The 26,197-nt window shown below is 46.2% G+C and overlaps 1 protein-coding gene across 6 annotated transcripts in view; it reads left to right on the forward strand.

Moving 5' to 3' along the window:
• The window catches only part of radx (RPA1 related single stranded DNA binding protein), a 52,243-nt gene that overhangs the window by 9,705 nt on the left and 16,341 nt on the right, over nt 1-26,197 (forward strand). For all 6 annotated transcript variants that reach the window (XM_055644018.1, XM_055644020.1, XM_055644017.1 and 3 more), the window contains exons 4-11: nt 6,042-6,234; nt 7,946-8,054; nt 11,471-11,562; nt 11,780-11,902; nt 14,574-14,666; nt 17,524-17,691; nt 19,937-20,094; nt 21,811-21,998. In XM_055644018.1, the coding sequence (XP_055499993.1) occupies nt 6,042-6,234; nt 7,946-8,054; nt 11,471-11,562; nt 11,780-11,902; nt 14,574-14,666; nt 17,524-17,691; nt 19,937-20,094; nt 21,811-21,998 (1,124 nt within the window). The remainder of the gene's footprint in view (nt 1-6,041; nt 6,235-7,945; nt 8,055-11,470; nt 11,563-11,779; nt 11,903-14,573; nt 14,667-17,523; nt 17,692-19,936; nt 20,095-21,810; nt 21,999-26,197) is intronic.

The raw sequence follows: 26,197 nt of genomic DNA on the forward strand, positions 1-26,197 counted from the left end.
GTGCTGAGCCCCCTCCTCTACTCCCTCTTCACCTACGACTGCACACCTGTACATGGTACTAACACCATCATCAAGTATGCAGATGATACAACGGTGATTGGCCTCAACAGCAACAACGATGAGTCGACATATAGGGAGGAGGTCCAGCTCCTAGCAGCATGGTGCGCTGACAACAACCTGGCCCTTAGCTCCAAGAAGACCAAGGAGCTCATTGTAGACTTCAGGAAGTCTAGGGGCGGCACGCACACCCCCATCCACATCAACGGGACGGAGGTGTAACGTGTTTCCAGCTTCAGGTTCCTGGGGGTCAACATCTCCGATGACCTCTCTTGGACCCACAATACCTCAACTCTGGTCAAGAAGGCTCACCAGCGTCTCTTCTTCCTGAGGAGACTGAAGAAGGTCCATCTGTCTCCTCAGATCCTGGTGAACATCTACCGCTGCACCATCGAGAGCATCCTTACCAACTGTGTCACAGTATGGTATGGCAACTGCTCTGTCTCCGACCGGAAAGCACTGCAGAGGGTGGTGAAAATTGCCCAACGCATCACCGGTTCCTCGCTCCCCTCCATTGAGTCTGTCCAAAGCAAGCGTTGTCTGTGAAGGGCGCTCAGCATCGCCAAGGACTGCTCTCACCCCAACCATGGACCGTTTACCCTCCTACCATCTGGGAGGCGCTACAGGTCTCTCCGTTGCCGAACCAGCAGGTCGAGGAACAGCTTCTTCCCTGCGGCTGTCACTCTACTCAACAATGTACCTCGGTGACTGCCAATCACACCCCCCCCCCCGTACACTCCTCCCACAGGAAAAAACACTATGACTGTATGCATTTATATAGATTTATTTATTGAAATCATATTCTACGTCGCTCTTCCAGGGAGATGCTAACTGCATTTCGTTGTCTCTGTATTGTACACTGACAATGACAATTAAAGTTGAATCTGAATCTGATCTGAACCTTCCTCTGTGCCCCTGGGACATTTTAATCCATCATTGGGATTGGTGCATGAACAATACTGAAGAATTTGGTTTATTATTGTCATGTGCACCGAGGTACAAGGAAAAGGTTTTGTTTGCCTGCTATCCAGTCAAAGACAAGACTTGACATGAATACAATCAGGCTGTCCACAGTGTACAGATAAAGGGTACAACATTTTGTGCAAGATACAGTCCTCGTGATTCCTGCATCTGCAGTCCCTCGTGTATCCAATATTTGAGATTGTCTGGGTGAAACAAGTGGAAAAGGAGCAACCGAGCTGGTGCCTCAGTCACGGCCTCTCTGCGTGCTGGGCCCGGGAGTGCAGCTGTTGTCATCAATTATAATCATTCCACTCTTTTAAATCTTTACTTCAACAGCAGCATTTAGTTTAGTTTTTTCTTAGTTTAGTTCAGTTTATACAGCCTCGCCAACAGTCTGTCTGTCCCTTCTTTTGTGTTTTTTACTATGTGTTAAATGTATGGGTGTTTAGTGTTCTTTAGCTTTTTGTTGTATGTCGGGGGGGGGATAAACTTTTTTTAATCTCTTACCTCGACGGAGATGGGATTTTTTCCCGTATCATATCCCCGTCCACACTGCGGCCTAACATCGAGGAGTTGGCGGCCTTTGCTGGAGAACGACTTTTGAGAGCTCCGCCGCGGGGAGCCTGCGGGACTTTAACATGGCGGAGCCCGCGATCCTTTTGCCAGGGATCGACCTCGGAGCTCCAAACGTGGGTGCTTGTGGACTTTAACATCACGGACCTTGCGGTCTCTGGTCTGAGACTGACTTTGGGAACTCCAAGCCATAGGAGTTTCGAGCGCCCCGACGAGGGAGTTTCTATTGCCCCGACGAGGGAGTTTCGATTGCCCCGACGCTGGAGATTCGATCGCCCCGACGGATGGTTCGACTAGCCCAAGAATAAAGAGGAAGAAAATTTGACTTTTTTGCCTTCCATCACAGTGAGGAATGTGGGGAATCCACTGTGGTGGATGTTTATGTTAACTTTTATGTCTTTGTGTGACTTGTTACATTTTTTTTCGTATGGCTGTATGGTCATTTGCATATCATTGTACCTTAATTGGTACATATGACAATAAAAGACCTTTGAAGCCTTTGAAACAGGACCTTCGGCCCAATGAGCGCACCGACTAGCGATCCCCGCACATTAGCACTATCCCAAAAGCTCCAGGGACAATTTACACTGATACCAAGCCAATTAACCTACAAACCTGTATTTCTTTGGAGTGTGGGAGGAAACCAAAAATCTCGGAGAGAACCCACGCAGCCACGATGGGAAGGTACGATCTCTGTACAGACCACACCCGTAGTCGGGTTGGAACCCGGGTCCCTGGCGCTGTAAAGCAGCAACTCTACCACTGTGCCACCCTGCTGCCCGTTTCTTAGACTAACTGTGTTCTTCTTAATCTCTCGGATATCTTGCACTAAAAGTTGATCCCTTATCATGTGATTACGTGCACAGCTTGATTGTAATCATGTATAGTCTTTCCGCTGACTGGAGAGCACGCGACAAAAAAGCTTTTCAATGTATGTTGGTACACGTGACAATAAACTAAATTAAACACATTGAGCTAAGAAAAGAATCGGCAAAATACAAAGTAAACCGACTGTGAATATAGAGTGTCAATAGGCGATGAAAAATATTGTATGTACCCAACTAATAATTTCAGTTTTAACCTATTCTCCTGTTTAGATTTAATAAAATTCCAAACCCCGATTAAAAATAGTTGTTAGTTAATTATAGTTCACTTTTCATCATGTATTATAAAGGTGTTTTATTGTTAAAAAAAAGTTTTAAATGCAGTTAAATATACAGTTCAAAACGTACTACATGGCCTCCATAATGTTTGGGACAAAGACCCATCGTTTGTTTATTTGCCTCTGTACTCCGCAATTTGAGATTTGTAATAGAAAAAAATTCACATATGGTTAAAGTGCACATTGTCAGATTTAATACATTTTGGTTTCACCTCCAATTTAAACTCCATTTGAAATATTTTGGAGGACCAAGAAACCATGTAGAAATTGCAGCTGTGTTTATACATAGTCCCCCCCATTTCAGGGCACCATAATGTTTGGGACACAGCAATGTCATGTAAATGAAAGTACTCATGTTTATTATTTTGTCGCCTACCCTTTGCATGCAATGACTGCTTGAAATCTGCGATTCATGGACATCACCAGTTGCTGGGTGTCTTCTCTAGTGATGCTTTCCAACCATCTTTAGCTTATGCTTGTTTTGTGGGTTAGTACCCTTTAGTTTTTTCTTCAGCATATAAAAGGCATGGTCAATTGGGTTCAGATTGGGTGATTGACCTGGCGTCTCAAGAATTGACCATTTTTTAGCTTTGAAAAACTCCTTTGTTGCTTTAGCAGTATGTCTGGGTTCATTGTCTTGCTGTAGAATGAGCTGCCGGCCAATGAGTTTTGAGGCATTTGTTTGAACTTGAGCAGATAGTCTATAAACCTCATCATTCATTATGCTACAGGTGCACAACCTTTTATCCGAAAGCCTTGGGACCAGACACTTGTCGGATTTCGGACATTTTCGGATTTCAGAATGGAAGATTTTTAACGTAGATTAGGTAGGTAGCGCGGGCGGCTTGAAAAGTCTGGAGCTGCTGCCTCCTCCCGGGTGACCGGGAGACTCATTGCATAAATGTTAGTCAGTTAGTTTGGAGGGATTTTATGTGGTGGTGGTGGAGTCGGGGTGAAGAGGGAAACTTTAATTCTTAGTCCCCTACCTGGTCGGCGACTCCCAACCTCGCGGAGCTGGGGGCTCCGTCCGGCCGCGGGCGGCGCCGGTTGGAGCTCCGACCCCGGCAACTCTACCCCTGGCTGCGAGGCGCTCCAAATCCAGCGCCGCCCGCGGTCGGACGTCCCAGCTCCGGGAATGTCGGGAGTCGGCGACGTCGCAGCGCTGGGATACCAGCGGGGAGCGGGCAATGCCTTACCGGGTCGCCGTGCGGCAAGCTCCGGAACGCTGTGGCCGCCGACACACAACATTGCGGAGCGTCGCTGGATTTGGAGCCGCGGAGTTGGGGGCTCCGTCCGGCCGCGGACGGCGCCGGTTGGAGCTCCAACCCCGGCAACTCTACCCCTGGCTGCGCGGCTCCAAATCCAGCGACGCTCCGCGATGTTGTGTGTCGGCGGCCACAGCGCTCCGGAGCTTGCCGCACGGCGACCCGGTAAGGCATTGCCCGCTCCCCGCTGGTATCCCAGCGCTGCGATGCCGCCGACTCCCGACATTCGCGGAGCTGGGGCGTCCGGCCGCGGGCCGCGCTGGATTTGTAGCGCCTCGCAGTCAGGGGTAGAGTTGCCGGGGTCGGAGCTACAACTGGCGCCGCCCGCAGCCCCAACGGCCACAGCGCTGCGGAGCTTACTGCACGGCGACCCGGTAAGGCATTGACCGCTCCCCGCCTCTCCGACCAGGTAGGGGACTAAGAATTAAAGTTTACCCCTTCACCCCCCTTCACATAAAAGCCCTCCAAACTAACTGACTAACATTTAAGCAATGATTTACAGATGTTTAAGCGTCTCCCGGTCTCCAGGGAGGAGGCAGCCGCTACAGTAGTACAGACCTGGGTTGACCGTGGGTCGTTTTGGGTCAGGTTTGGCGCCAAACGCGAGCTTTGGTGCGCAGACGACATCTGGAAAAAATGGCCGGTTTTCGGAGCTTTTCGGTTTCTGGAACACCGGATAAAAGGTTGTGCACCTGTACTACCATCAGCAGTTGTATCATCAATGAAGATAAGTGAACCAGTACCTTCAGCAGCCATACATGCCCAGACCATAACACCCCCACCACTGTGTTTCACAGGTGAGGTGGTATGCTTTGAATCTTGGGCAGTCCCTTCTCTCCTCCATATTTGCTCTTGCCATCACTCTGATATAAGTTAATCTTACTCATCTGTCCACAAGACCTTTTTCCAGAACTGTAGTTCCTCTTTTAAGTACTTCTTGGCAAACTAATCTGTTCATCCTATTTTTGTGGCTAACCAGTGGTTTGCATCTTGCAGAGTAGCCTCTGTATTTCTGTTCATGAAGTCTTCTGAGGACAGCAGTCATTGACAAATCCACATCTGACTCCCGAAGAGTGTTTCTAATCTGTCACACAGGTGTTTGGGGATTTTTCTTTATTATAGAGAGAATTCTTCTGTCATCAGTTGTGGAGATCTTCCTTGGCCTGCCAGTTCCTTTGCGATTAGTAAGTTCACCAGTGCTCTCTTTCTTCTTAATAATGATCCAAACAGTTGATTTTGGTAAGCCTAAGGTTTGGCTGATGTCTCTAACAGTTTTATTCTTGTTTCTCAGTCTCATAATGGCTTCTTTGAGTTTCATTGGCACAACTTTGGTCCTCATGTTGATAAACAGCAATAAAAGTTTCCACGGTTGATGGAAAGACGAGAGGAAAGATTAGGTGCTGAGAGCTCTCTTATACCTGCATTAAGCTATCAATTATTATGCACCTGAGCCCTGTGAAGCCATGTAAAGACAGAGGCAAATAATAAATGATGGGTCTTTGTCCCAAACATTATGGAGGGCACTGTATGTACATTTCTTTTAGAATGCAACTGATAGAACGTTGGAGTTATTAAGAGCCATAATTTAGTTTTAGTGATACAGTGAGGAAACGGGTTCTTTGGCCCACTGAGTCCACACCAACCATCGATCACCCGTTCACACTAGATCTATGTTATATCATTTTCGCATTCGTTCTCTACGAACTAGGGGCAATTTACACGGCCAATTAACCTACAAGTCTGCATGTCTTTGGGTTGAGGAAGGAAACTGGTGCACCAGTTGGACACCCACTGGCCTATCAACTGGTTGCCCAGTTATTTATGGTGACACTCTCTGTAATAATGTCATAGTCACACAGCACGGAAACAGGCCCTTCAGCACAACCTACCCACAAAGACCAACATGTCCCATCGACACTAGTTCCACCTGCCTGTGTTTGGCCTATATCCTTCTAATCCTGTCCTATCCATGTACCTGTCTGAATGTTTCTTATGGTGGATGTATTTTGTTCTTGCCATAGGCATACCTGGAAGTGGCCGACCACTCTGGCATGATGCCGATGGTGCTGTGGAACTCGTTGTGCCGAGAATGGTACCAGTCTCTGCACGTTGGTGCGGTGTTGCTGCTCCATCGATACTCTGTCAAGCAGGGTTACCAGCAAAGAACCTGGGCCACTCACTGTGACTCGCAGGTGAAGAGTTTTCGCTTTGTAGGTAAGTTTAGTTTAATTTAATTCCGAGATACAGCATGCAAACAGGCTCTTCGGCCCACCGAGTCCATGCTGCCCATCGATCACCCGTTCACATTTGTTCTACATTCTCCCACATTTCCACCCCGCACCTACACACGAGGGCCAATTAACTGACAAGCCGTGGGTGGAAACCGGTGCACGCAGAGGAAACCCAGGCAGTCACAGGGTGAACAGTACAGACACTGGCCGAGGGCAGGATTTAACCCGGGTCTCTGGTGCTGTGAGGCAGCAGCTCTACCCACTGCTTCACCGTGTTTTCATTCATTCACCATCGTTGAAAAGATTAGCGACACAGTGGTGCTGGGAACCATGACGGACACACCACACATCTCTGTCAGACTTCCGCCGCTGGAAGTATAGGGTTTTGGTGTGTGTGTGTGCTTTATCATAATTCCTTACAATGCGATGTACGACAGTGATCGCAACTTCTACTGAAATGTGGATGGCCGTTGGCTCGCTAGGAGCTCATCCGCCCTTTGACAGGCCTTGTTTTTGGTCCTGCTGGGGGGGTCCACAGCCCCCTCCTCACCTGGTTTAGTCGGCGACTCCGACTACGGAGCAGGTAGCACAGGATTACGTGGTACCCATGGCGGGGGATCTCCCCCCCGACCTTCACTGTGTAAGAGTGAATACATTCATTATAGTCATGATCATAATAGTAACTGAGTCAGGGCGAATACACACAGCCTTTCACCGGAGGTTGGGGAATCAAGAATCAGGAAGCACAGGTTTAAGATGAGAGGGGAAAGATTGAACAGGAACGTGGGTACCTTTTCTCACAGAAGGTGGTACATATGTGGACAGAGCTGCCAAGGCAAGTTGTGGAGGTAGGCACTATAACAATGTTTAAAAGATGTTTGGACAGATACATGGATAGGACAGGTGTAGAGGGATATGGGTCAAACATTGGCAAACGGCCCAGGGTAGATGGATGCATTGGGCGGCGTGAACAAGTTGAACTGGAGAGCTTGTTTCCATGCTGCGTGACTGTACGACTACAAATGGCTTGTTCTGCCCTTTACTTATGATGCCACGGTAGGAGGCCAATCAGCCCATCAATTCCATGCCAGCTCCCACCAGAGCAATCCCCTCAGTCCCATTCCCACACTCATTATTTTCCGTCAGTCCAGCAACTTATTCTCCCTCACTGGCCCATCAATTCCCATTTTGCTGTTTGACGACTTACCTACACTATGGGATCATTTGCAGGAAGTAGTTAGCCAACTAGCTGGTCTGACAAACCCATGCAGTCATTCATGTGTCAGCACAGAAATGGGCCCAGGGTGGGGCAGAGTGGCGCAGCGGTAGAGTTACTGCCTACAGCACCAAACGCCTGGGTTCGATCCTGACTGGGATACTGCCTGTACGGAGTTTGTACTTCGTTCTCCTAGTGATTGTGTAGGTTTTCTCCAGGTGGTACGGTTTCCTCCCACACTCCAAAGATGTGCAGGTTTAATTGGCTTCTGTAAATTGTAAATTGTCCCGAGTCTATAGGATTGTGCTAGCGTACAGGGTGAACACTGGTCGGCGCGGACTCAGTGAACTGTAGGGCCTGTTTTCATGCTGTATACTGGTGAGGCTGTTGTGCTTGTCCCCAATACAAGCCAACTGCCGGAGAGATATGCATCGTTGTGACATCCCTTTTCTTTTCTGTTGGGTCTGATGTGTTTCAGAGATCTGCCTCAATCCACGGGAACCTCGTACCGAAATCCAGATTGTGCCGACTAAGCAAGTTAAAGCTGAGTGGAGGCTGCCCGACATCAAGTATAATTTCATCACAAGGTACTGTTCCAGAAAGAACATGGAGCATGAAAAACATAGGGTACGGGTGCTGTCTGTGTGGAGTTTGTACGTTCTCCCTGTGACCACGAGGGTTTTCCCAGGGTGCTCCTGTTTCATTCCACACTCCAAAGGCCTGCAGGTTTGTGGGTTAATTGGCATCAGTAAAAATTGTAAATTGTCCCTGGTGTAGGATAGTGCTAGTGGTCAGTGCAGACTCGGTGGGTCGAAGGGCCTCTATCTCTAAACTAAACTAAAGACCTGCCAAAGTCTGTCACCTCACACTTGTCCTAATTAAACCCATGTGCCAATTCTCGGCCTGAATTTCCAACTGATCTATCACCCGTTCCATCCTTTGACAATCTTCCTCACTATCCACAACTCCGCCACCATTTATTACCTCTGACTCTGTTACCTGCCGGTACATTTCAGCGGATGGCTAAGGGTTAAATAAAATGGTGAACACCAACACTGCAGATGCTGGTTTACAAAAAACGACGCAAGGCTGGAGCAGCTCAGCGGGTCAGGCTCTGAAGGACACGGGTAGGCGATGTTTTGGGTTGGGACCCTTCTTCAGACTGATTGCAGTAGGGAAGAGAAGTGTGGGTGGGACAAAGCCAGGCAAGTGGATACGGGGGAGGGTGAGGGGGGGGGGGAGAGAGTGGGGGTGGTTGGCAAATGGTTGAACAAAGGCCAGAAATGGGGGAAAAAAAACCCATAGGCTGGTGAGATCAGGAGGGAAGATATGTGAGATGTAAAAACGTTGAAACAAAGAACAGCAGGTGCAGGTTTACAAAAAAAAAGACACAAAGTTCTGGAGTATCTCGACGGGTCAGGCAGCATCTCTGGAGAACATGGATAGGTGACTGGGATTGGGTTGGAATCCTTTTTCAGACATAAAAAAAGTAAAGGCAGAGGAAGGGATGTAGTTGGAAGTGGAAAAGCTGAAAAGGGGGTGGGATAGTGGGAGACATGGGTGCACATCCATGCGGGGCACAGGAAAGAGAATGGGGGGAAAGGTGGGGTCTGGTGGTGTTGGTTGTTCTGTTATCTAAAATTGGAGCATTCCATGCTCATAGCATTGCATTATAAGCTACCCAAGTGTAACGAGGAATATGAAATAAGACGGTCGGTCCTGAAGTTGTTGCTCATTTCATTCCCAAGATATGCTAATTAACTAGATGGGATTGATGCAACATACTGTAGTAACTCAGCAGGTCAGGCAGTATACCTTGTCTCCAGAGATGCTGCCTGACCCACTGAGTTACCCCAACACTATGTGTCTATCTTTGGTATAAACTAGGATCTGCAGTCCCTTGTTTCTACATATTGACTGCTCCACTGCTTAATGTCCTCAAGGTATATCCCTAAGGTAGACACAAAGTGTCTGTCCTGTTACTCCAGCATTTTGTGTCTACCTTTGATTTAAACCAACATCTGCAGTCCTTTCCTACGCACTGTCTGTCCTGAAGTTCAGACCCAGAAGTCTGAAAAAGTGTCCCGACCTGAAAGATCACTCATCCTTTATCTCCAGAGATGCTGTCTGATCTGCTGAGTTACTCCAGCACGCACCTGCAGTTTGTGTCTAACTTTGGTGTAAACCAGCATCTACAGTTCTTTCTTTCTGCTCAAGCTCTGCCTGCTTTGAAACAGTTCTTCCCTCCAGAGATGCTGCCTGATCACTTACTCCAGCAAGTTATGTTTTATTCTGTAAACCAGCATCTGCAGTTCCTTGTTTAGTTTAGAGATGCAGCGCGGAAGCAGGCCCTTCAGCTCACCGAATCCATGCCAGCCTGCGATCCCTTCATACTTGCACTATCCTACACACACTAGGGATAATTTACAATTTTCAAGCCAATTGTAAATACCAATACAAGCCAATTAGCATACAAACTTGTACATCTTTGGATTGTGGTAAAATGCAGAGTAACCGGAGAAAATCCACGTAGGTCACGGGGGGAACGTACAAACCTTCGTCCACACAGCACCCGTAGTCAGGATCGAACCTGAGGCTCTGGCGCTGTAAGGCAGCAACTCTACCATTGTGCCACCATTTCTACCCAAGATTTACACAACCCTGTGGTTGTATGGTCACCATTCACCAAGACTTCCATTTTAATTCCGTATTTAATTTTAAAAACATGAATTTACATTTTACAGTTGCTGTTGGTGGGAATAGAACTCAATTTTTTGGAATAATAGCCCTGGCTCATTTATGCTACTTCAGTAAGTTAACCCCCTTACATCCACATGTCTAAATTCAATTAGCTAAGATGGTTTTTGCTCCTTGCGTTCCTACTATGAATCTATTTTAGCTTTACCTGTGTTTGACTATTTGTGGATGAGTAAGTGGGATAACATAGAACTAGTGTGTTGGTGATCGTGGGTTGGTTGTGTTTGGCTATTTGACTCTGCCTGTGATTGTCTATTTGGCTTGGTTCAATTAAAGGCATGAGAACATACTGTGGATAAAACTTTAGATTATTTGTCTAAAGAAGAACTAACAAAAACGAGTCAGAAAATCAATGCCACAGTCACACCCAGTGTGAATTTCCTCACTATAAAATATAGTCTTTTGTGTAGAAACAAGGAACTGCAGATGCTGGTTTACACCAAAGATAGGCACAAAGTGCTGGAGTAACTCAGATCAGGCAGCATTTCTGTAGAAAAGGAATGGGTGCTTAGTCCCGTGCTCTGCTCTCTGTAGACCTATGACCATGGGGCCAAGTATAACACCGTCTCGATCTTAGAGTTTCTCATTGGTACCATTGTCATCGGCCATATCCACAACAACTATGAGATGAGGTACAGGAAAGAGATCGAGAACCTTGTGTTATGGTGTCAGGCAAAACAATGTAGCCATTAACGTCAGTAAGATTGATCATTGACCTAAGCAATTGAGAGGGTGAAGCCAGCTCTGTCTTCTTCAACGTTGCCATTGTAGATATGGTCGGCAGCTTCAAGTTCCTAGTCCTCCATATCACATGCTTTCTATGGAGAGACAAGGAACTGCAGATAGACAAAATGCTGGAGTAACTCATCGGGTCAGGCAGTATCTCTGGAGAAAAGGAATAGGTCACGTTTCGGGTTGAATCCCTTCTTCAGACAGAGAGTCAGGGGAGAGGGAAACTAGAGGTATGAAACATTTGGAACAAATCAGAGCTGGCCCCGATGACCGAGGACAGGTAGAGCCCACAATAGTCCATTGTTGGCTGTGGAAGAGGTGATAACAAACGGAAAAAATGGATGCGAAGTGCAAATGGTGGTTCACAGAATAAGGCACAAAGTGCTGGAGTAGCTCAGTGGGCCTGGCAGCATATCTGGAGAACATTCATTTTGGGGCAGGAGTCTCCTTCAGATTCAAGAGTTCAGAGTCTACATGTCCTGGATGGATATTTCACCTGACTTTGTCCCTTTAGAGTGGAGTTGGACAAAATGCCTGACCCTTACACGTGTGACGTCATTGGAGTGGTGACCTTTGTGGGAAGATGTCAAAGAAGAAGAAAAGAAGGTAATCTTTGCAGGCGAGGCTGGTGGGAGAAGTTACCACCAGCACTTTGACTGTTGTCCATCTCAAGACACAAAATGCTGGAGTAACTCAGCAGGACCAGCGCCTGCCCCGCTGAGTTCCACCAGCATTCTGTGTCTATCTGCGGTGGATTCGTTCCTTCCTAATCATTGTAGTTCCTTCCCAATCATTGACCTATTACTTGTTTCTCCTCTTGCAGAGGGCAGCGAGGATTTCTACCTGTACCGCTGGGTACATGCTGTAGATGGCAGCACCCAGCAACCTTTCATCCTTGAGCTCTTCGCAACTTCACAGCCTGAAACATTTCAACAAATTCACCCGAGTAAGTAATGTTTCTCCTTTCTATGATTAAAAACTTTTGTTAAATCAGAGCACCAGCCTGCATTTATTTATATGGTGCTGTTATTAACGAAATGTTTCACTTGTAACGTCAACTTGTATGTAGATATTACACATACCAGCGACTTGCATTATGCACTAGTGATGTGTATGTGTGTGCCGTGTGTGTGTGTGCCTGTGTGTGTGCCTGTGTGTGTGTGTTTCTCCTTAGTGGATCTCTCTCAGTACTCAGTTTAGTTTTAGTTTGGAGATACAGCATGAAAATGGGCCCTTCGCCCAACGCCCAATTTACAGAATAGAATAGAATAGTTTCTTTATTGTCATTGTAACATGAACCATGTACAACGAAATTTAAAATGTCAGCCAGTCAGTGCAGCATTCAAACATTTCTAAAAGCTAACGATACATACACGGTAAAATATTAAAGATAAACAACTAAATAAATATCACGAACAAAGCACGCATACACACCCAACCCTCCATCCTTCTGTCGATTTCACAGTTACCACAGTCCCTTAGTCTGTATCGCCCCTGCGTTCCTTGGCGGCTACATTTAGTGCTTTTATAGCAGTGGGGTAACAACTGTTTTTTAGTCTGTTCGTCCTTGTCCTTGTAGATCTGTACCGTCTGCCTGACGGCAACAGTTCAAACAGGGAGTGTCCGGGGTGGGAAATGTCCTTTATGATATTCTGGGTTTTTTTGGTGCAGCGGGAACTGTGTAAGTCCTCCAAGGTAAGGAGGACAATTAGCCTAAAAACCCCCATGTCTTCGGAACGTGGGAGCACCCGGACAGAACCCACGCGGTCACAGGGTGAACATGCAAACTCCACACAGACAGCACGGAGATCAGGATCGAACCCGGGTCTCTGGCGCTGTGAGACAGCAGGACCACCAGCTGCACCACTCAGCGCAGAGGAGAGCCAGGCTTGTATGGTGCTGAATAATTTGTCCCATTGCCAATGAATGTGAGAACACCACACCCTAATGTACCTGGAAAGCAGCACCAGCATTAAACATTAACAACAAAGAATGAAATGTATCGTTTGGTTTAACTTTGCGTAAGAGGTGGTGCTTTCCTCTAGGGTAGACGCAGGAAAGTGCAGATGCTAGTTTACAAAAAAAAACAAAGTGCTGGAGTAACTCAGCAGGATGGGTCATAACCCGAAACATCACCTCTCCATGTGTAAACAAGCTCTTTCTAAGCATCCCCCCAATCTAGTTCAGTCAATAAACCACTGAATCTGGCACTGGAGCAACTAATCCTTATTTTTGGATAGCACAACAAACTACCCTATACGATACCTAAACCACTGCAGATTCGATCCTTGTATCTGCCTGGCCAAGCCCTTCAGCCTCTTGCAAACAGAAACACTCCAAAAGGTGACGGAGGCCCAAGCACTCATCCAGAAGATCGACAAAGGACCTCGTGGGGGCTGCCTTTTATAGGTCCCCGAACCTTGAGGGGCCGAACTACAGAGGGGTGGTATATTTACAATCCAATCAAACATAACAAATTCCAATAATACATTATTGACAGTTACACAGGTCAATTACAGAATCTCCTTGCATTGTTGCAGGAGAAACGTCCAGAAGAAGCTAACAGAATCTTGAATAATGCAACATTTACCTTGGGATTCAAACAAACCGGATCGGGCTTAACATTCCAACCAACAAGTAACAGGGTAACTGTCTCACAACATTCTTTGCAATATGTACAAGGCTCTTGCAGAGATCCAATCAATTTTATTCATTTAAGTTTGTTTGCAGAGTTTATATACATTTTATCAATTAAGGGGAAATGAGGAGAACACCTGGATCCTTCAGCCATACATATCAATCTGATGCCCAGACTGGGCAGCGCCATGCACAGCCTGTAAATTTCCACTGACAAGGGTTAAGCAATTCTGACAAATGCAGAGATTTTATGGTGTCTTTAATTTGGTCAATATTGACACATGTTCTCCAGAGATGCTGCTTGGCCCGCTGAAGTGCTCCAGCACTTTGTGTTATTTTTATAATAAATACTAGGTCAGCAGTGCTGGGGATGTTGACCTGAGAGAGAATGCTGCCACTTTTTTGTTTACCCTTCTGTTGAATTTGGAAGGTTGGTGAAATCTCTTTCGGATCAGCCTACTGCCAGTAAACTAGAGAGCAACAAGGAACTGCAGGTGCTGACATTTTGAGCAAACACAAAGTTCTGGAGGAACTCAACAGGTCAGGCAGCTGCTGTGGAGGGAATGGACAGGCTCTGTTTCATGTCGCGACCCTTCTCCTGAATTCTCTCTTTGTCTAACGCCCTTTTGCTTCCTTTTCACCTCTAGTCCTTGTCACCTATTCCACCCTAACCCCTGCTGTATCCACCTAACGCTTGCCCACATATTCGGCACAGACATAGTGGGCCGAAGGGCCTGTTCCTTTGCTATATGTCTGGGCTAATATTTCTTTGTCATTCGTGAGAATGGCTATATGATCATTGCCACGGTACTTTGGGCAGCAGTGCGCAGTATGCAACCACGCACCTGGTTTCCTGCAATGCCGCAGTATTCAGGCAGCTACTTCAGTGGCTGTGAACTAGTCTAGGATATCCGGGATTGTGAAGCCTGTTGCACAAAGACACGTCAACCAACTAATGTCCGAATGCTTTGTCCCCACAGTGACCTACCTGGTGTGCACACAGATGAGAGTGGTTCGAGAGTTCGGCATTTCCTACCTCACAACCTCCAATGAAAGTCAAATATACATCTCAGGTAGGTCATCACAGTCAGAAACATCCTCAGCTTCTTGCAGTGAGAAGAGTTAAACTTTCCAAGAATTGTGGTTCTCACCCCAGGGCCCTATTCCAACGCATTCTCTCCCAGGTGGCAAGTTAATGCAGCAGGTGAAGCTCCAATGTATTGAGCTAGATCCTGACGTTGGGTCTTTGACTCCAAGAAGTTTGCACATTCCACTTGTTACCTCTTAGGATTCTCCCGTGTTCTCTGGTTTCTTCCTATATCCCAATACAGGATGGATGTTGAAACAAGGAACTGCAGATGCTGGTTTACACAGAAGGATGGCTTACACAAAAGGACATAAAGTGCTAGAGTAACTCAATGGGTCTGGCAGCATCTCTGGATGTGTGACGTTTCAGGTCGGGACCCTTCTTCGGATGGGATGTTACGACTTTGGAGAGGGTGCAGAAGAAGGGGAAGGGGCTGGTGGGGATGATTAGGCTGGCTAGTCGTTGAGCTGCCTACAGCTCAGTGGAGCATTTGCATTCCTCCTGCTCAATCACTTCACGTAAACTGTTACTTTTCTGCAGTTGTCTAGTTTAGTTTAGAGACACAGCCCGGATAGCAGACCCTGTTTTGTAGTAAATGCCTACTATGTTCTGTGTGCTGAAGCAAAGCAAGAATTTAATTGTCCTATACAGGGACACATGACAATAAATTCACTTGACTTGACTTGACCTTGTTCGGCTCACAGATTCCATGCCAACCAGTGACCCCCATACACCAGCACTATCCTACACACTAGGGACAATTTACAGTTTTTACCCAAAGCCAATTAACCTACAAGCCTGTACATCTTTGGAGTGTGGGAGAAAACCAGAACACCTGGAGAAAACCGACACAGTCACGGGGAGAACGTACAAACTCTGTACAGACAGCACCCGTAGTCAGGATCGGTGGTCGATGTGGACTCTGTGGGCCGAAAGGCCTGTTTCTGCGCTGTATCTCTAAACATTTAGCTTTTCTCCAAACAATCTCGTGTGTCTCCGCCTCTTGAGTGCTGGATTTAACCTGTAACACAGCTGCCTGTATGTGCCTACACAGTCCACTGCATTTTAATATTGCCTCGTTTTTTTCCAAAGCATCACATTCTTATTGTGAGCTTATGTCACGGACAAGTTCTCGAAAAATGGTGGAAGGTGAACAGAAGGTTGAAATTTAATCCGAGGAATCAAATATCAATAGATTCATTTCACCTTTCCTTCTCTTGGTCTGTGTTGTCATTTGAAACCTAGTGGACTATAGACTCTAGACTAATTGCTCCCAGCCTCTATCTTTTGTATGCCCAAACATCTACTTTCTGATTTCATGGTTCGTGGATTCAAACCGGGAAATAAATACCAGATGAAGAGAATTAATCTTTCCTTGCCCAAAATAATTTTTATATGGTCTTGAATTTTTGGGTAGAAAGCAAAATGCTGGAGGAACTCATCAGATCAAGCAGCATCTGTGCAGGCAAAAGGATTATTGGCATTTTAGGTCGAAACCCTTAATAGTTGGCTTATTTTTTTAGCTTGGAAACTTCCTTTAGAATTTTATTTATGCTGGTCGGCACAGACTCGGTGGGCTGAAGGGCCTGTTTCAGCGCTGTATCTCTGAACTAATCTAACTTGCAATAAGATGGTGGCTGTTCGGATCTTGGGTTCAGTTCCATCTTCCTGCCTGTTCCCCGTAACCTGTGACTTCTCAACAGACTAAGCATCCTCCATCCACCTGAGACAATCTCTCCTGATCTTTCCGCCAAATCGTTTCATAACTTTTGACCTGCTGGGTTCAATCTCCCCGCTCCAGTGGGCGAGTGCCCCAGTTGTTTCAGTGGAGTCCTTGATCCCAGCTCCCACCCTAGTGAATCTTCGCTGCACTCTCATCCTGAGCAGTGGAGGGCCGCGCGGCCTGTAGAGGGAGCCGCTGAGCCTGGTCCCTGCTCGTCCCCTGAGGACCGGAGATCTAGAGAGGAGGATGGAGGGAGTCAGCGATGGCGGATGCAAGAGAAAGGGATGGTAAGAGAGAGAACCGAGGTCTTGCCTTCCGCGCACTCTAGGTCGGCTGCAGGAGGTGGCCCCAGGACACAAAGTGTGAGGTGGCTGGGCGAGGAGAGGGACGATGGTTCACTGGACAATCTGGGCGGAGATGACGGCTGGGAGCACTGCAGCAGCCAGGGACTCCCCTGATCAGGCACCGCTCCTGGAGACCCAGTGCACGCACAGGACTGGACTTCGTTAAAATGGCGCCACAACATGGCGACTCTTGTGCATTAATTCTATACACTCTGTATTAATCGGGAATTGTGTTTAGTTATGGCCACACTTTACTGAACTACAAGCAAAAAAAAGCATTTCACTGTATGTTTGTACATGTGACAACATAGAACCATTGACCATTGTGGCAAGGAATGGTGGAGATGGGACCAGTGAAAGTAGCGGGGATCTTTTAAATTGTGGGCAAAGATTGGGGTGGAAAATCTATTATGATCCAGGTATGATATTTTATAAATTGAAAATAATGGAAGCACTCAGACAGTACATGTATGATCTTTAACTGGAGTAAGATTGCGATAGTACCTGCCTCAACTACCTCCTCCGGCAGTTCATTTCATACACCCACCACCCTTTGTGTACAAAGAAAAGTTACCCCTTGGGTTCCAATTATATCTTTCCCCCTCGTCTTCTGATGCTCGATATCCACGTCCTCTGATGCTCGATTTCAAGTCTGTCTCTAAAGGGTAATATTTGGCTCCTGAGTTAAGATAATTGCTGAGTGTGAACCTGAGTTGCAAATGTACTCGTGCCCTGATCCATTCTGCTGATGGCTGTCGCATGATAATGTTTTGCAGGCCTTCACAAAGGAAAGCCGTACACTCAGGACCCGAAGGTGCAGGCCTTCATTCAGTGGGTGAAGGGGCAACACGAGAAGCAGTTGCTGAAGAAGTCTGTCATGGGTGGCTACTACTCATTCCCTCCAGCCCCGAGCTTATTTCAAGATTACTGTAAAAACCTGAGCGGTGAGAACAAGATGCACCTTTGAATCCCTCTTCAGAATTCAACCTCTTGTTATGTTGAATTAACAGGGTCAAGCAAAAGCCACAGCATAAAGTCACAGACTGCCTTTAGCATCTGTGTGGGAAGGAACTGCAGATGCGTGTTTATACCGAAGAAAGACCCAAAGTGCTGGAGTAACTCAGGCAGCTTCTCTGGAGCAAATGAACAGGTGACGTTTCGGGTCGGGACCCTTGAGAGCGTGTTCCACTTTCACGACCTAATTCACGACCTCTGCCGAGTTTGCCCTTAACTCATACTCCATGCATGGTCGTCACGAGGTCGTAGGTAGGTCGTGATGCTAGTTGTAGGTACTCGTGGCATCAAAGTAGGTCGGGGCATTTTTCTAGCGTGGTGAAAAATATCCACGAGTAAAAACGGTTGTGAATTATGTCGTGAAAGTGGGACAGGCCCCTTTATTCAGACCGAACATAGAGGGAGGAGGGGGGGAACTGGAGGTAGGAGAAGGCTAGAACAAAGCTGGGTCAGCAACAGATGACCCCAGGATGAGTGGAGCCCATAATGGCCCCTCGTTGGCTGGGGAAGATATGATAATGAACGGATACAGTGATGCAAACAGTGGGACTGGTAGGTCGACTAGGTTGGGAGAAGGGGGACAGAGGGAATGCAGGGGTAACTTGAAATTAGAGAAATTAACGTTCATACTGCTGGCTTGTAAGCTGCCCATGTCAACTAAGAGGTGTGGTGTCTGTTCATTTTCATCTCCCATGTGCTGAAGAGGTTTACCGGAACACCACCTGGATCAGAGGATATTACTATAAGAAGAGCTTGGACAAAGTTGGATTGTTTTCTCTGGAGTGTCAGAGGTTGAGGGAAGACATGATAGAGTATACAATATTATGAGAGGCGTAGATAGAATAGATTGTCAGAACTTTTTTCCTAGGATGGAAATGTCAAAGACTGGAAGGTATCGTTTTAAGAAGAAAGAGGCAAGTTTTAAAGGAAATATGATGGGCAATTTTTTACACAAAGAGCTGGAATGTGCTGCCAGGGGTGGTGGTGGTGGCAGATATGATAGGGGCGTTTAAGAGACTTTTGGATAGGCACGTGATATTCAGGGAATGAAGGGATATGGATCATGTGAGGGCAGAGGAGATTAGTTTAACGACTAGATTAGTTTAGAGCAGAACATTAGCCTGCAGAACATTAAAACTATCCTACACCCACTAGGGACAATTTTTACATTTACCAAGCCAATTAACCTGCAAACTTGTATGTCTTTGGAGTGTGGGAGGAAACCGAAGATCTCGGAGAGAACCCACGCAGGTCACGAGGAGAACGTACAAACTCCGTGCAGACAGCACCCGTAGTCAGGATCGAACCCGGGTCTCCGGCACTGCATTCGCCTTAAGGCAGTAACTCTACCGCTGCGCCACCGTGACCGCCTGAACTTTGGTGGGCGGCACAGTGGTAGAGTTGCTGTCTTACCGAGCCAGAGACCCGGGTTCAATCCTGACGATGTGCTGCATGTACGGAGCTTGTCCGTTCTCCCTGTAACCATGTGGGTTTCCTCCCGGTGCTCCGGTTTCCTCCCACTTTCGGGCATGTAGGATACATGTGTTTGGAGTGGATGAGAAAGTGGGATAGCATCGAACTAATGTGAACGGGTGATCAATGGTTGGTGGGCCGAAGGACGTGTTTCCAAGCTGTATCTCCAAACTAAACAAAACTTTGGGATGTGGGAGGAAGCCAGAGCACCCGAAGAAATTGGGTCAAAATTGGCACCGACAGACAACCCCCAGGGTAAGGACTGAACCTGGTTCGCTTGTGCTGTGAGGCAGCAGCTCTACCAGCTTTGCCACTGGGACAGTCTCTTTGATAGGAGATATAGGTCCCACCTCTAGTTTCCTAACCTCTAGGTTGCAGAGACATACCTATCGTTTCCCCTCCCCCCTGACTCTCAGTCTGCAGAAGAGTCTCAACCCGAAATGTCACCTATTTTTTTTTTTTTTTTCTCCAGAGATGCTGCCTGACCCACGGTGTTTCTCCAGCATTTTATGTCTATCTTCTTGGTAGGAGTGTTGGCATGGGGAGAGAGGATGTATTTGGCTTCTGCATTAAGTGAATGTCGAGTCGTGAGATAGTGACTCTACCGATAATATCTTCCTTGTTTATTTTGCTGGGTCATTGGTTTCGTCACAGGCTGTTCCTGGTCTAACGTCACATCTGCAACGATTTCTAATTCCCCAGATGAGGCAGTGTTGACCTCTGCAAGCGACCTGAAGAAGGTGATTGCAAGCTTGCATTACAGGGAACACCGGCGGATCGCGTTGCAAGCCACCATTGTTGCAGTTCGATACATTGGACTCACGGAGTTGGTGGAAGGACAGGGAACTGACCACGTACAGGTAACTGCGGTCCTGGTGTGGGTCTGCCTCAAACACCTAGCCTCACCTACCTTTATATCTAATGCATTTATGTAACATCCTTTATGTCCAGTACCTAGCCTATCGGACTATCTTTAATCGGACTTTAATAGACCTTATCTTGCACCAAATGCTATCCCCTTTATCATGTATACACTGTAGATTGCTTGATTGTAATCATTAGAGCCAGGATTTTGCCATAAATGCCATGTGCCTTTTTATGCCATTTGTGATGATTTAAGATAATGCCCTTTTCATGATCGAGTGCCTAAATCAGCCATTTTTTGCCGTTTTGCTAAAAGGTCGTGCTATTTTCTCTAGTTGTACCATGATTACAATGAAGTTTTCTATGTTAACATGTTAATATTAATGTTATTATTAACGTGTTAACATAGTATAAATTAAAACCGGAGCGAAACCGGGGCGCCACCGTCGGTCATTCATTCATTCGTGCCGCTGCCCGCTGGTTCAGTCTTCTCCAAGATCTTGAAAGAAATAACAAAGATATTGAAGAAATATGAAACATAGTTAAAGTTCCCAAAGGTAGTTGTAATGCACAAGATCGGTATGAATATAGAGTCTGTAGCTTGTTTTGAGTATGCACCAGTGACCTCAGCTGAGATAGAAAAAAGTTTTTCACAACTGAAGCATATTCTGTCTGACAGACGGCATAGTTTAACACCAGATAATTTGGAAAAAGAAATGCTAGTAATTATGTGAAACCAGGTAACTTTGGTCATTTAATGTAGTATACCTTTATATTATCATTTTAAACCATATTTTGGTGGTGGAAAAACATGCCTTTTTTGCCAATAATTGTCTTTTTGGTGCCTTTTTTGAAATTTTATTATCCCTTTTTGCCTGCCTATTTCAGTTGTTTAGTGCCCAAACATTCTGGCTCTAGTAATCATGTATAGTTTTTCCGCTGATTGGATAGCACACAAAAAAAAATGTTCACTGTACCTCGTTACACATGACAATAAACAAAACTAATTTGCCTGTGAAATTCCAAGACTTTGGTCTGTCGGAATGGCTGGAACACCACCATTCAAAATCAGAGAAGACGGGAGAAGAATCTTTGGTCTCAGGCATATTTGTTTGCCCAATTTATCTTTTAAGGCCATAAGACACAGGAGCAGAATTAGGACATTCATCTCATCGAGTCTGCTCCACCATTCAATCATGGCTGATCTATTTTCCACTCTCAACCCCTTTCTCCTGCCTACTCCCCGTAGCCTTTTACTAATCTCTTACTCATCAAGAACTTATCAATCTCGGCTTTAAAACACTCAATGACTTGGCCTCCACAGCCGTCTGTGGCAGTGAATTCCACATATTCACCACCCTCTTGGGCACAGTGGTACATCGGCAGAGATGCTGCATAACAGCGCCAGAGACCCGGGATCGACCCTGACTATGGGTGTAATCTGTACGGAGTTTATACGTTCTCCCCGTAACATGTGTGTATTTTCTCTGGTTTCCTCTCTCACTCCAAAGATGTACAGGTTTGCAGGTTATTTGGCTTCAGTAAGTTATAAAATTGGCCCTAGTGTGTGTAGATTAGTGTCCGGGTTGATTGCTGGTCGGTGCGGGCTTAGTGGACGGAAAAGTCTGCCGAGTTTTCCTCCAGTGTTGTATCTTGTCCCACCGTGTTACTTAACTTTGACCCTTGGGTTTGTCCATTCTCACCCTGGGCAGAATGCGCGAGACATTTCAGGTCCGACGCTGAAGGAAGACAATGTTTCCTCACAGTTGTCATCAGAACCAGTCCGATCCGGGGAACGTCCAGAGAAAGACCTGAACCAGCCGGCAGAGAGGCTTCGGACCGCGCCGACCAAAGCCCAGCGGAGGTGTCAGTCACCAGTGCTCAATCACTACGCATTAAGGTAGGCCAGGGTCAAGATGGCGGCTCATCATCACCTTCTCAAGGACAGTTAGCGGTGGACAATAGACTTGGCCATGCCTGGAACCAGGAAACAATTGTATAGTTAAATAAATAACATAGAGCAAAGTGGAGATACCAAGAACTGTAAATGTTGGCCTACAAAAAAATGATACAAAGTGCTGGAATTACACAATTTTTCAGGCAGCATCTCTGGAGAACATGGATAGGTGACGTTTTGGGTTGGGACACTTCTTCAGACTGTGAGGTGACATTTGGGATCAAGACCCTTCTTCAGACTGTTAGGTGATGTTTCGAGCCATGACTCTCCTTCAAGACTGCAAGGTGACGTTTCAGGTCTGGACTCTTCATCAGCCTGAAGTAGGGTCCTGACCCAAAAACGTCACCTATCTATGTTCCCCAGAGATGCAGCCTGACCCGTTGAGTTACTCCAGCATTTTGTATCGTATATAGAGCAAAGTGCCCTGTCCAGATGCAGTGGCGTTTTGGCAACATTGTGTGTGCAGTTGGCTTGGGCTGACCCACCCTGAAGGAATGCTCATGGTCAGGGGTTTAAGCCCCACTGGCCACACGAGGCTGGCTTCCCCCACCCCCAGTACAGCTCTCTCAATGGCCCTGCCTTGCAGATAAAGGCATTACATTGAACTCCATTTGCATCTACAGATGGACGTGAAAGAGCCAAAGTGAAGAGGGTATCGCCACTGAGCCCTCTCCGACATTACCCCTGTTTAGCCTCCTCCCACAGTGCAGTTATTACCCCTCTGCTGGTGGAAGCAGGCTGACGACAAATTAGGTGTGATCTCTCAAACATTACCATATATTAAAGCCAGTGCTTCATTGCCTGACGTATACAAGAATAAGGTGGACAGTCAGAACATTTGTTCACAGGATAGAAATCTCAAGGTCCAGAAGGCATCTTTAAGATATGGGGAAAAGTTTAAAGGAGATGTGTGGGACATTCTTTTTTTTTAAATAGCGGTGGAGTATAGTCCTGACCTCGCATCTACCTCTTTGGAGAAATTTGGATTCTCTTTAACACTAGCTATATCTAGTATAATGAAACTGGCTGCACAGGGGGGTTAGTTTATCTGACTTTATCTTGCAATAAATAGCTTTCCCTTTATCCTGTATCTGTGTATTGTGGACCGCTTGATTGTAATCATGTTTAATCTTTTCATTGGCTGGATAGCATGCAACAAAAAAGCTGAACTTATAATAAACTAAACTAAAGGCATGAAGGCAGATTAAGAACATGGAACAGGACAGCAAATGAACAGACCCGTTGGCCCACACTGTCTGTGCCGAACATAATGCCAAGACCATCACTTATTTACCTGCACATAACCCATATCTCTCCTTGCCCTGCATATCCATATGCCGTTTAAATGCCACCAACGTGTCTGCTTCAACCACCACCCCAGGCAGTGCGTTCTAGGCACTCACAACCCTCTGTTTAAAAAAACATGCCCGCACGCCTCCTTTAAACTTTGCCCTTCTCACCTTGAAGCCATGATAGTGGCGTTTATCTGAATGGTGGCCGATTAGGAAAAGGGGAGATGTAACGAGACCTGTGTGTCATGGTACACCAGTCATTGAAAGTAGGCATGCAGGTGCAGCAGGCAGTGAAGAAAGCGAATGGTATGTTATTCATAGCAAAAGGATTTGAGTATAGGAGCAGGGAGGTTCTACTGCAGTTGTACAGGGTCTTGGTGAGACCACACCTGGAGTATTGCGTACAGTTTTGGTCTCCTAATCTGAGGAAAGACATTCTTGCCGTAGAGGGGGTGCAGAGAAGGTTCACCAGATTGATTCCTGGGATGTCAGGACTTTCATATGAAGCAAGACTGGATAGACTCGGCTTGTACTCGCTAGAATTTAGGAGATTGAGGGGGGATCTTATAGAAACTTACAAAATTCTTAAGGGGTTGGACAGGCTAGATGCAGGAAGAGTATTCCCAATGTTGGGGAAGTCCAGAACAAGGGGTCACAGCTTAAGGATAAGGGGGAAATGTTTTAGGACCGAGATGAGAAAAACATTTTTCACACAGAGAGTGGTGAATCTCTGGAATTCGCTGCCACAGAAGGTAGTTGAGGCCAGTTCATTGGCTATATTTAAGAGGGACTTAGATGTGGCCCTTGTGGCTAAAGGGATCAGGGGGTATGGAGAGAAGGCAGGTACAGGATACTGAGTTGGATGATCAGCCATGATCATATTGAATGGCGGTGCAGGCTCGAAGGGACGAATGGCCTACTCCTGCACCTATTTTCTATGTTTCTATGTTTAAGAGGCTTTTAGCTGGGCACATGCATTGACAGGGTAATGAGGGCTATGGATCATGTGGAAGCAGAGGAAATCAGTTGAATTTGTTTAACACTAGTTTTAGAGTACAGCACAGACATTGTGAGCCGAAGGGCCCATTCCTTGGGGTTTAGTTTATTTTGTTGTGTGTGCCGAGGTACAGTGAAAAGCATTTGTTTCTTAAGGGATCTGACAGGCTAGAATGATGCAGGAAAAATGTTGCCGATGTTGGGAGAGTCCAGAACCAGGGGTTACAATTTAAGAATAAGGGGTAGGCCATTTACGATTGAGATGAGGAAAAACCTTTTCACCCAGAGAGTTGTGAATCAGTGGACTTCGCTGCCACAGAAGGCGGTGGAGGCCAATTCACTGGATATATTCAAGAGAGAGTTACAGTGGCTTGCAAAAGTATTCATATCCCTTGAACTTTTCCACATTTTGTCACGTTACAACCACAAACGTAAATGTATTTTATTGGGATTTTATGTGATAGACCAACACAAAGTGGTGCATAATTGTGAAGTGGAAGGAAAGTGATACATGGTTTTCAAATTTTTTTACAAATAAAAAACTGAAAAGTGTGGCGTGCAAAAGTATTCAGCCCCCTTTACTCTGATACCCCTAAATAAAATCCAGTGCAACCAATTGCCTTCAGAAGTCACCTAATTAGTAAATAGAGTCCACTTGTGTGTAATCTAATCTCAGTATAAATACAGCTGTTCTGTGAAGGCCTCAGAGGTTTGTTAGAGAACATTAGTGAACAAACAGCATCATGAAGCCCAAGGAACAAACCAGACAGGTCAGGGATAAAGTTGTGGAGAAGTTTAAAGCAGGGTTAGGTTATAAAAAAATATCCCAAGCTTTGAACATCTCACGGAGCACTGTTCAATCCATCATCCGAAAATAGAAAGAGTATGGCACAACTGCAAACCTACCAAGACATGGCCGTCCACCTAAACTGACAGGTCAGGCAAGGAGAGCATTGATCAGAGAAGCAGCCAGTTGCAGAGATCCACAGCTCAGGTGGGAGAATCTGTCCACAGGAAAACTATTAGTCGTGCACTCCATAAATCGGGTCTTTATGGAAGAGTGGCAAGAAGTAAGCCATTGTTGAAAAAAAGCCATAAGAAATCCCATTTGCAGTTTGCCACAAGCCATGTGGGGGACACAGCAAGCATGTGGAGGAAGGTGCTCTGGTCAGATGAGACCAAAATTGAAGTTTTTGGCCTAAATGCAAAACGCTATGTGTGGCGGAAAACTAACACTGCACATCACCCTGAACACACCATCCCCACTGTGAAACATGGTGGTGGCAGCATCATGCTGTGGGGATGCTTTTCTTCAGCAGGGACAGGGAAGCTGGTCAGAGTTGATGGGAAGATGGATGGAGCCAAATACAGGACAATCTTGGAAGAAAACCTGTTAGAGTCTGCAAAACACTTGAGACTGGGGCGGAGGTTCACCTTCCAGCAGGACAACGACCCTAAACATACAGCCAGAGCTACAATGGAATGGTTTAGATCAAAGCATATTCATGTGCTAGAATGGCCCAGTCAAAGTCCAGACCTAAATCCAATTGAGAATCTCTGGCAAGACTTGAAAATTGCTGTTCACAGACGCTCTCCATCCAATCTGACTGAGCTTGAGCTATTTTGCAAAGAAGAATGGGCAAAAATTTCAGTCTCTAGATGTGCAAAGCTGGTAGAGACATATCCCAAAAGACTTGCAGCTGTAATTGCAGCAAAAGGTGGTTCTACAAAGTATTGACTCAGGGGGGCTGAATACTTTTGCACGCCACACTTTTCAGTTTTTTATTTGTAAAAAAATTTGAAAACCATGTATCATTTTCCTTCCACTTCACAATTATGCACCACTTTGTGTTG

Source organism: Leucoraja erinacea, chromosome 12, assembly GCF_028641065.1.
Source record: "Leucoraja erinacea ecotype New England chromosome 12, Leri_hhj_1, whole genome shotgun sequence".
NCBI lineage: Eukaryota > Metazoa > Chordata > Chondrichthyes > Rajiformes > Rajidae > Leucoraja > Leucoraja erinaceus.